This window comes from Dipodomys spectabilis, unplaced genomic scaffold (assembly GCF_019054845.1).
Source record: "Dipodomys spectabilis isolate Male_0828 unplaced genomic scaffold, ASM1905484v1 ptg000219l, whole genome shotgun sequence".
Taxonomy (NCBI): domain Eukaryota; kingdom Metazoa; phylum Chordata; class Mammalia; order Rodentia; family Heteromyidae; genus Dipodomys; species Dipodomys spectabilis.
Window position 1 is genome coordinate 3,610,225 of NW_024870896.1, and position 12,069 is coordinate 3,622,293.

Consider the following 12,069-nt stretch of genomic DNA (forward strand, 5'->3'; position numbering starts at 1 on the left):
GGTAGATGGCTCACCTTATTCACATACTTGCAAGGCAGGCAAGGCAAAGAAGAGGTTTAATGTGGCTAAGTTGAACCAGGCTACTAAGATCTCCAGCAGGGACTGATGGACAGAGGCGTACAAAGAAATCCATTCGGCTATCCTCAGTACGCTGAGCTTTATTGGTGGCTCCCCAAAACGAATCTTGCTAGGCACTGGTGGCCCACGCTTGTAATCCCAGCTACTTAGGAGCCTGAGATCTGAGGATCAAGGTTGGAAACCAGCCTGGGAAGAAAAGTCTGAGAGACTCTTATCGCCCATGAAACAGCAAATAAGTAAATAAATAAAAACAAACCCTGAAAATGGAAGTATGGCTCAAGTGGTAGAGCACCAGCCTTGAGGGGAGAAAGCAAAGCAAAGAGTGTGAGGCACTGATCCCAGCTCCCACAATGCTGGCACACAAAATAAACAAACAAATACATCTTGCCTTATTTTGTTTGTTTCTCTGCACAGAAAACTGACTTTGGCTGGTGCTCCACAGTCAACAGGCTACATATAAGCATCCTGTTCTCTTCCACTGCCTCTTCTGCCTCCAGCAAACAAAACTGATCATGAAACACAGACAATCCCCCCTGCCCCCACTGAGCCCCTAATTGGCAGCATTTCCTTCCTGAGACGCCTTGAAAAACTCTTCCCCAGTCAATATTCCTCAACGATGCTCAGACCATGAAAAGATGTGAATGAAGGGAGCCAGCGGCTGAATAAAATTCAGTCATAATGAACTTAACCTCGGACCACAAAATGCCACAGCGAGCGAGCTTGGCCAGCGTCCATTGCTTCCACCGCCCTTGATCTGGCATCTGGGTCGTAGCCAGGATGTTTGGAAAAGAAAATGAAAAGGATGCTCTGCTGCCTGGGTGGAAAGGCGGGAACGAGGAGGTGATGAACCACACCTCCCTGAACCCCCGCCACACATGCACCAAAGCTCCATTCACCATGCTCGCTCATGGGTAAGACATGGTTCCCAGGAAAACTAAATAGTATCCTAGAATCTTAGCAGCAAAGCAAGCAAGCCAGGCCAACTTTACTCACTGGACATTCTTGAGCAATCCTGGCAGGGAGCAAGTCTGCAGATTCATGGCAGAATTCCTGCACATACACACACACACACACACACACACACACACACACACACACACACACACATGCACACACACACACACCCTGCCCAGAGAACAGGAAAAGAAAATCCAGGAGAGACTAGCACTTCTTACCTTTAAAGCTCTCAAAGTCCACACGTAGATCTGAATTACACTTTGGCCCTACGCACCTGTGAGTTATAGAGCAAAAAATCCCATATTCCCAAGATTCAATCAAGTGTAAATCGAACCTATGTGGAAAATGAAAATTCTAGGCAGTCCTAACACCTTGCATTGGCCATATGCTGGTTGCTAAGGTGAATTCAGGTGGGTGATGTGAGTATGGTGTTAGCTAGTACATGCAGTCTAGAGATGACTCAAAGGACACACACAATGGTACAAATGCACCATTTTATATAAAGGACCTCAGCTTCTATAGATTTTGTCACCTTGGGGGGGGGGGGGTGAACTTACCATGTGTGGACACCAAGGGACAACTGTAGACAGTCTCTGTCATAGCTAGTAAAGCATGTGAAGTTTTATGACACAGAGAACACTATATTATAGTATTATATAGAGACATACTGCCTTTAGTATGTCTTCCAAGCAAATGTGTTGACAAGTGCTTTAAAAAGGCATGTGAGCCGCTGGGTGCCAGTGGCTCACGCCTGTCATCCTAGCTACTCAGGAGGCTGAGATCTGAGGATCACAGTTCAAAGCCAGCCCTGCCCCCCTCTCTGCAAAGAAATGCTTTGAGAATCTTCTTTCTAGTTAAGCACCAAAAACAGCCAGTAGTGGAGCTGTGGTTCAAGTGAAAGAGACAAATAACACAGGCACAGTACAAAAGCCCCAGGACCAGTGCAAGTACACCACACACACACACACACACACACACACACACACACACACACACACACACATAAGCAATTAGGACCAACTTGAATCCATGAGGCTTTGCTTATGTGTTTGAGATTTAGATTATGCATATGTCTATACATGTACATGTATGTTAGTCAAGACTGATCTCATAACTGACTAGAGTGCAAATCTACAACTAAGAGAGTAAAGAAATACGAGTTTACAACAAGAAATGTGGCTCACAGGTGAACAGTGGGATGTGGAATGCCTAGGTTTGATCCTCAGAGGAAGGAAGGAAGGAAGGAAAGAATGAAGGAAGGAAGGAAGGAAGGAAGGAAGGAAGGGGGGGAGGAAGGAAGGAAGGGAGGGAGGGAGGGAGGGGGGAGGAAAGGAGGGAGAGAGGGAGGGAGGGAGGGAGGGAAGGAGGGAGGGAGGGAGGGAGGGAGAGAGGAGGAAGAGAAGACCAGAAAGAAGAGAGGGAGAGAGGGAGGGGATGGTTGGAAATAAATTGGGAGAACAAAGAGGAAGGAATGAAGACCATTACTGATACTACAGGAAGCAGAGTTTTAAGCACTGATGGGGTCTGGAGGTGAGGGTGGACGGGTCTGGGTGGGGCTGTGTTTCCTAACCACACAATGGACATAAGCAGTTGCTGAGCGCACTGAAACATGGAGCCCACAGCTGGGATCGTCCTGGCAGTGTACAAGGGCAGCACACCAGCCTCACCGGTAGACTGGCAGTGCAGTGGCCGCCCACAGAGCCTCCTCTACAGCCCCAAGCAGCTTCCGCAGTGGGTCCTGGCGGAGCTTAGCATGACCAGAACAACTTTCTCAGGAGTCTTGAGATGTTGCAGGAAACTCTCTCCTACTTATTTACTAAACTATGCCAGTAACTTTCCCATTGATTTCAGGCTCAAATGATCATGCTTTAGGCAGACTGCATTGAGTGAAGTGACAGGATGATATTGATCCTGCCTGCTCCTAATTTTTAATATGTGACTCTCAGACAATCTTCAGATTAAATCTTTGGCTTGCATTATATTTTGTTGGAGAGCCACTGATCTCTAAGAGAGCGTATCTTAAAAAAGAAAAAAGAAAAGAGAACAAGAAGTGTGAATCTGAACATGAAGACTTTGGGAAATGAAGAAGCCCTGACGGAGCTCAGAGAATACAAGAAAACTGTCCTCAAGAATGGAAAGCAAAGGAAAACGGTGGAAGACCAACGCAGGGGCTCAATTCAACTCAGAGATGTCTTTGCTTCTGCCAGCAGTTTTAACCATCAAAGTGTTTCAATAATATATTTAATGCAAAATTTATTTAAAAAAAAAACTCCTGGAAGCTTTCCTATAGAATTTCAGACTCTGTTTTCTCTTAAAAAAAAAAAAAAAAAGGAAAAATTCTGCAAAAATCTTCTTTCTTGCATTCTATCAAAGCTGGATGTGGCCAGAGGTGCGAAGCAGCTACACACACACACACACACACACACACGTATACATGTACATATATTTATTTAGAAACATATATTTATGTTATAATGTAATTTGTATGATATATTTTTATGATGCTATAATATATTGTATTATATTATATATAATATATATATTATTTTTATTTATAATTAAATAGTTTATATTATATATAGATTATATTATATATATGTGTGTATGTATGTATTGCATTTGGCCACTGTTTCCACCATTCCTTAGTGCCTAGAATTGAATGCTGGATGGTGCTCATGGCTTTCAAAAATATCAGAAATCTCCAGCATGCATCTCACATCGTAGAGGAGTGAACAGTACAACAGCATGAATTTAAACCTCCAGTTGACGTGTTTAGTGTTACTTAGATTGATATGTTAAAAACAAAATTCTTTTTAAAAATGACATGAAAGAGGTATCAAACCCAGGCAGAACATGATATGCTTAGAAGAAACTTCCTTAAATAAATTCCACCAGGAGAAGCATTGAGAAGATGGGGGGGGGGGGGAGGAGCAGAGGACAGAGGTTCACACCTGGAATTCCAACTATTCGGGAGATAGAGATTGGGAAGATCGCAGATCTAGGTCAGCCTAGGTGCAGAATGAATGAATGAATGAATGAATAAGCACTAGGCACAAGTTTATAATCCCAGCTGTAGGTGTTAGGAAACTTGTGCTGTTCCGGCCTAGCCCCAGGTAAAATTGTCACACCCTATCTGAAAAATAACCTATAAAGAAAAAGGGTTGTGTATATATGGTAGAACATTTGTATATCAAGCGAAGGATATCAAGTTCAAACCCCAGCACCACCCTGCCCCCTCCCACAAAAGTTCCAAGGAGCAGGAATTCACATTAACAAATAACTGAACAATAAATATGTACAAAATCTGCCCCACAAGACACACATTTCTCTGACTATCCATAAACACAGATGCTATTGAAAATGTGGTGGAAAACTTGGAGACTGTCAAAATTAAACAGTAGATTAAAGAAAAAAAGAGAGAAAAGGAAAAGTCTAACCATGGAAAGAACTCATTGAAAAACAACACGTTCAACAGATGAATTGAAAGCCTATGAATCTATTGGCAGCAACAACAGAAATCAGCTGGCTTCAGGATAAACTCCACAGTGGTCGAATCATAGAAGCGTGTGTAATACCAAACTCACTTGCTGAGCACAAGGTAATTTTGGCTCAGTCAATCACTCTTACAGTAAATAAACAGAGAACCATAGGCACCAAATGGATCTGTACTCAAGCCCAGCAAGTACCAGAACATTCTTGATGTCTGCTCGACGGGCATGGACCATCTGTGCTATTAGCAAAGGATCTGAGTTTCCATGGAACTAATTAAGCTGTTCCTTACATAAGATTTTTTTTTTTTTACTCAGCCAAGATGATCACTGAAACAGTTTTCCATCTTATCCTTTCCTTCCTTCCTTCCTTCCTTGTCCTTCATTTCATAGCTACAAAACTTTTATTTATTGCTTATTAATTAATTTATTTGTATTTATTTGTTTATTGTCAGTTGTGGGGCTTGAACTCAGGGCCTGGGCATTGTCCCTGAGCCTCTCTGTGCTCAAGGCTAGCGCTCTACCACGTTGAGCCACAGCTCCACTTCTGGTTTTTGAGTGGTTCACTGGAGGTAAAAGTGTCATGGGGACTTTTCTGCCTGGGCTGGCTTCCAACTGTGATCCTCAGATCTCAGCCTCCTCAGTAGCTAGGATGACAGACATGAGCTACTGACAGCCAGCTGCATATCTTCAAGTAGTTGTATGTACAAAGGGTTTCTGTTGATTTGTGAGTACCATGCATCTTGACCAGTATCACCCCTTGCCTCCTTCTCCCTATCTCTCCCAACCTCACCCGGCCCCTTAATTTACTTAGATATTAACTAAGTAAATATCTGTACTGAATATTATGAGTATACTCATCTACTCTTCCTCTCTCCATTTATCTATCCCCTGTCCTCTCTGCTGACATCTTTCTTTTTCTTTTTCTTTTTGGCCAGTCCTGGGGCTTGAACTCAGGGCCTGGGCACTGTCCCTGAGCTCCTTTTGCTCAAGGCTAGCACTCTACCACTTGAGCCACAGTGCTACTTCTGGCTTTTTGTGTTTATGTGCTGCTGTGGAATCCAACCCAGGCCTTCATGCATGCTAGGCATGCATACCACTAAGCCACATTCCCAGACCACATCTTTCTTTTTCTAATGCTAAAATAAATTTGAAAATGTGTTTATTCCTTGTTTTACAAAAAAACAGAAAAGAAAAAACAAAAAAATCTGCCTGAGATCTCATCAGATTTTTCCATTAACGGCAGTTTTAAAGAAAACCAATAACATTAATTGAATTCTTAGGAGCCATACATAATTTCTTGAGATAATTTCTTGAGATTAAGCATACTGAATGGTGTGACATTGATCAAGATATATCATATTCATAAATTGCTCTGTTCAATGGCAGCTCCTTTGTACAGCTATTTAAAAGATAATAAGAATATGCATTTAAATTGTAAATTTACACAATAAATTGTACATTCAAAAGATATATTTCCACATTGGGCAATGTGGAAATCTGTATAAGTAAGCAAATAAATTTAACATTTCCTTTTACAAGTCCCCTTATACCTAGTATTAAAGGTTGACTTTAAGAATTTATAGATGTTCTTTTGTTAGCTATGATCTCAATCACCAATAAAACATCAGAAGATAAAATGGCACAATAGTTCCATGTAGCAAATACACTTAAAAGGAGTAGTTTCACCTTCCTATATAGAAGCTAAGTCATTTTGCCTGAAAATATTAAAGCCCCCAAACGCTATGAAAGAATCTTGCATACTTCTAAATAATTTGCTTAGCTCATTAATTAATATAAAAGATCTTCCATAAATGAGCAGCCATAAATTTCGGGATCCTTCCATGTGTATGTTGTTCAAAGTTTCCTCCAAGTCACCTCCATTGTGAGAAGAGAATATAGGTAAATGAAAGTCTACAGTGAAAAAATAAATAAATATCCAGGTGGCCAATACCAAAAACCATCATCAGATTTCTCTCTCTGGGCAGTGACCCCATCTCAACTAGATGATCAGTGTCAGCACAGCATTCACGCCCCACCACAGACTCACAGCTCGAGAAGATCAGCGGGCAGGAATGCTCATCCATGGGGAAGTTGTGCAGCTGTAGCTGGCACTCCGCATTGATGGTAAGCCTGTGGAGAAGTCAAACATGTCTCTCAGAGTCAGTAGCAACACAGCCAGGGCTCTGGGCAAAGCCAGTGGGGCTGGGCGAGGTAGCAGGAGGGTTGAGGGGCAGTCACGTGACACAGCACCCAGCCCTGGGTGCTCACTCTCAGCCACTTCGTTGTTGGCTCAGACAACGAACTTTCAGTGGTAGAGAGAGCTTCCGGTGAGTACAGCTCCAGCTGTGTCTGGAAGTACAGGCCAAGGCAGCCAGGAGGAAAACAAAGCAAAGCCACACAAAAGGAAACATAACAACTCTTGTGGCATTGGTCATTGTGTTCACTCGGTGTGGATGGAATCTTTTCTCTCTTTGAAACTGGGATGCTGGTCTAGAATAGGTGTGATGCCAAATCAAACGACTTGTTGGGGAGATTTCCAACTTGGATGGTTCCCTGCTCATTTTGCGTGCCAGAGGATGGCTCTAAGCAGGCTTTCTGCCTCCTTCCGGACCAGGTCCTCTGAATACCCACATTGTTGTTTGTGTTTCCAAAGTGGAAAAAGAAATAGTTAATATTAAGGAATGCAGTGTTCACTATTTAATATCATTTTGAATATATTTCTATGGGCCAGAGATGCTACGTAGACATTCCATGTCATCATTACCATTCCATTAGCATCCCAGTTTTCAGATGGGAAAATAGGCTCATGGAGTTTGAATGACTTGTTTAGGGACATACAGCTAGAATGCTCATAGGGTGGGATTTGAATGAACTCCAAGAAACGGAAATGAGAGGTTTATTTTCTTTTAATGTATTGCATGAAGTTATTTCTTTTTTTCATTCATTCCCCCCCCCCCCCATCATTTGGTTTATCCCCTGTTGTGGTTGTTTTGGATTGTGGTACCCTGTGTCTTGTATATATACATTTATCTGATTTGGGGAAGAGAAGGGGGAATAACAAAGGACAAAGGATGAACCAATGCAACAGTGATACTCACAAGACACTATGTTGGCAATGAACTTTACAACTTGGGGGAAAGGGAGTCACGGGGGGAGGGGAAGTGGAGGAAATGAGGGAGGGGGGGACATTGTTTGACAAGAAATGCACTCACTACTTGTGCCACTGTGACCCCTCTGAACATCACCTTTACAATAAAATTTAATTTAATTTAAAAAATATGAATGCCCACAGTCTTGTCCAGAATGCTGTTTGTGGCCTTGTCTGCAAGAACCTAGAGCCTCAAACTGTAACACAGCAGAGGGTAATGGCTTGTTTGCTCATCCATCTCTAACCATTTCCCACTTCATCGTCATCCTGGGGCCCAACTCTTTTCCATGGCATTCTGAGTTCTAAAGAGAGGTCTTGGTAAGGCCTGCTCCTTTTCCCAGCCCGCAGGAACTTCGATGGACAACACGAACAGGTTCATGTGCAAAAGAGAAAGGCAGAAGTTAGCTGGAGGATCTCAGGCCCCAGATCCAAGCCGCCAAGAGCAGAAGGGACTCTGGAGAGATTCCCTGCTCTCCTTTTCTCGCTGGGGCCGTCCTGGATCCCCACAAACATCCTCGCACTCCCATGTCTCACAAGGATGGCAGTTTGAGCTAGAAAAGTCTCCATGTAGTCCTCAGGGCCGGCCTTAAAGGTATCTCTTTCCTTCCACTAAATGGTGTTGCCCAGGTTTTCGGCAGAAGCTCAGATTCCAGTCACGAAGGGGACAGTTTTGGGTGGAAACCCAGCATGCATGTGGATTTAGGTTCATACACATAGAACAGCCAGGCCAGCAGGAGTGTGGCTGTGTGTCGGTGGCTGAGTGTTAAGATGGGGGTGAAGAGGAAAGGGAGGAAGAAGAATGAACAGAATGAGACACAGCCACAGGGCAGTGGCAGGGGGAAGCAGAGGAGGAAGGAAACCTGTACCTCCAAAGGCAGGACCAGAGGCCATGGAGACAGAGGCTAGATGGGAGAAGACCATCCTGTGGAATTTCTGCACTGTCAGGTAAGTCCACTGGAGGGCGCTGCCCTGATCCCAGAGCTGGTGGAGGTCAGTTTATTCCAGGGTGCCCTGGCACCTGAGGCTCAGACAGCACAGACGGAGCTGTCTGGCTGTGTGGACAAGGTGAGAGTTTGACTAAGGTCAAACTCCAGTCAAACTTATCTCCTCTAGTGCCTCTGGTATCGACTCTGAAGAAATACAGTTTCTCTCGTCTCCTGCAGGACATCTATATTTTATTGAGTGGGCCGTGGAGTTGATCACATAAAAGCTGATGTTCACAAGGCAATTTCCAGCAGCAATGGATGAGAGAACAACTTTATGCCTTTATTTATTATTATTATTTATTTTTATTTGTTGCTAGTCCTGGGGGCTTGAACTCGGGGCCTGGGCACTGGCCTTGAGCTTCTTTTGCTCAAGGCTAGCACTCTACCACTTCAGCCACAGCACCACTTCTGGCTTTTTCTGTGTATGTGGTACTGAGGAATTGAACCTAGGGCTTTATGCATACTAGGTAAGCACTCTACCACTGAGCCACATTCCCAGCCCTTATACAAGGTAATGAGTACATTTCTTATTGAGCATTGTTGCCTCCTCCTTTGTTTTTCCCTACCATCCCTCCTTCCCTCTTACCTCCAAAACTACACCCCCTGTGCCCCTGCCCCTCCCCCACCTAAATTGTAAAGTTCGTGTTTCAGCATAGCGTCTTGTACATCTCAATGTTACAATGGATCCACCTGTATCCCTGTTTAAGCATTTTGTTTTTTCCCTTCTCCTCCCCAAATTAGACTGACACCAAATACAGTGAAAACAGGGGTTATACCATGGAAGAGGAACATACAAAGCAACAAAAAAAATTACGTGGTGCATTATAAATATGTTAGAAACAATAGCAAGAAAGACAAAACCACTTGTGTCCCTATCTTGGGGTTCATTTCACTTAACATCATCTTATCTGGTCATATGTACATAGTTTTTTACCTTTTCTGCTTGTCCCAGACATATCCTAGATATTGCAAATAAGGGAAACCATGGGACCTATGTTTCTTTGGGCCTGGCTTACTTCACTTAATATAATTTTTTCCAAGTCTTTCCATTTCCTAACAAATGGGGCAATGCCATTCTTTCTGATGCAGGCACAGAATTCCATTTTATATATATATCACATTTTCTTGATCCATCCATCTACTGAGAGTCATCTGGGTTGGTTCCACATCTTAGCTATGGTAAATAATGCTCCAATAAACATAGTTGTGCTGGTAGCTTTAGTGTGGTCTTGTTTGTGATCATTCGGGTAAATGCCCAAAAGTGGGATTGCTGGGTCATAGCTCTATGTGGAGTCTATTGAGGAACCTCCATACTGCTTTCCAAAGTGGTTGAACAAATTTACACTCCCACCAACAATGCAGTAGGGTTCCCTTCTGCCTTCTGCTTTTAGTTTTATACCCATGGCCTTCGTACCAACTTGGTGAGCAGGATGCCATAGTTATGTCAAATGTGAGAAAGAACAGAAATTAAAACGTGAGAAATGGGTCCTCCTCCCAGAAATGATTTAAATTAAGGATTTAAACTAAAATGAGAGTTAATTTTTAAAAACTAACGAAATCAGACTCCAAGCGATGAAAGATTCTTGATGAGAGGAGGAATTATTCCAGTGTTCAATAGCACAATCGAAGTAAGGCCAATCCATGATTTATGATCCATTTCAAATAAGTTTAAGTACAAAAATACCTAATAAAAGCTTTGAGATGCACAGAGATGATAAATTTTGGAAGAGCTGGAAATGTGAATTATGAATTACATGGATTTGATCAATGCACGGGATGTGCATGTATCAACTGTGTCATCCTGTCCCCCAGAAATATGTACAAACATGATGTGGCCATGAATAAATGAATGTTTGAGAGATCCACAGAGCGTCTTACCGCAAGGTGTAGAGGATTTTCCCGTCATTCCAAATGCGAAGAAGCTGATTGGGTGTGGTGATCCAGTGGGCCTCTGCCGTTTTGGAATTACGGAAGATGGTGTCTGGGATCCATATCATGCCCACCATGTTGCTATTCAGGGTAAGGATTTTCATCGTGCTGTTGAACCGAAGGCGACTGTCAGTCCAGGTCTGAGCAAAAAAGATGTCAATTTGGTATTCCTGGAACAGAGCAAAAGAGAGAGAGAAAGCAATTTGTATGAGAGGACTGTATACAGATGTTTGTTTCTTTGTTTGAAATTCATTTTTCCCCTGTGTTGATATCCTCTCCCCCTCAATCCTGACTTGGTGTTTATCTTACAGTGTTTGGCTTACCCTAGTAGCATTCAACGACGGATAACGAATATGGGACACGACATTGGTTTTTATAAATTCCTTAAATTACTGCCCATATATCAAGTATGATGAGGTGTGGAAAGAGACAAAAGAATATATATCAGAGTGTGGATGGAAAAGATAGGTTCCCAAGCCCAACCTTCTGACAGAGCCTGTGTTACTGTAAGATGAAGGAACAAATATAAGTGTGTAAAGCTCAAAGGAAATGATGAAATGAAAACCTTTAGAGCCTAATATAGAGCAGATGATCCATAGTTAACTCATATAATAACTCCTTAATAATTCATAATGATAATAATTCATATAATAACAATGCAGTTATTATTCAGGATGGTTCTCCACTGAAAATTTAAAACAAAAGGAAAAGAAATAGCAACTACATAGAGCTACGGAGAACAGCTCTCCAAACGCAGCCTGACTGCAACAGAAGACTGAAAGGGAACAGGTTACAGAGACAAAGATACAGTATAGGATGCCATTCTAAGATTCACAGGACCAGTTAAACATCACTGGCCAGGCACCAGTGGCTCATGCCTGTAATCCTAGCTACTCAGGAGGCTGAGAGCTGAGGATCATGGTTTGAAGGAATTAAAATGTAACTTAATTAATTATGAAATTAATTCTTATTATTTATTTATTTTATTTATGTGAATTTATTTTATGTATGTGAAATTTATTTAGGTGAATTACAGGTATGTAGGGCTGCTAACTCCTTCCATTAATACTGGTTTATTAGGTTAAAGAAGAAGAGGATGAGAAGATTCTCGCCAAGCATGGCTATCCCTCAGCCCTATCAGATATCAAAGTTCTAAACACATACTCACTGTAAAAGCCCTGTAGGATACATTCTGGAAAGAATTTTAAACTGTTCAAAACGTTTTTTTTCACCGCTCTGTTTGGTCTGAATATTTTACAAGGAAACCGAAACTTGGAACAGGAATTTTATCAGTTACTCAACATGTGTGTACTTAGAGCACAAGTTCAAAAAACTTGCAAAAGAATCTTTTTATTGAAATGACCAGTAAGAAGCTCTCCTTTTTTGCATTTTTTCTGTTCTTATCATCTTTTATTTCCCATTCCAATTAAGAAACTATTTATATCTCTTCTTTGTAACACTATTTTAAAATGCAGATTCA

General features: G+C 42.1%; 1 protein-coding gene across 1 annotated transcript in view; it reads right to left on the reverse strand.

The window, feature by feature from the left end:
• Gabrg3 (gamma-aminobutyric acid type A receptor subunit gamma3) overlaps positions 1–12,069 on the reverse strand; it is a 343,533-nt gene that overhangs the window by 132,787 nt on the left and 198,677 nt on the right. Inside the window, exons 4-5 of the mRNA XM_042697459.1 lie at positions 10,539–10,759; positions 6,574–6,656 (exon numbers count right to left, since the gene is read on the reverse strand). Coding sequence (XP_042553393.1) covers positions 6,574–6,656; positions 10,539–10,759 — 304 coding nt within the window. The remainder of the gene's footprint in view (positions 1–6,573; positions 6,657–10,538; positions 10,760–12,069) is intronic.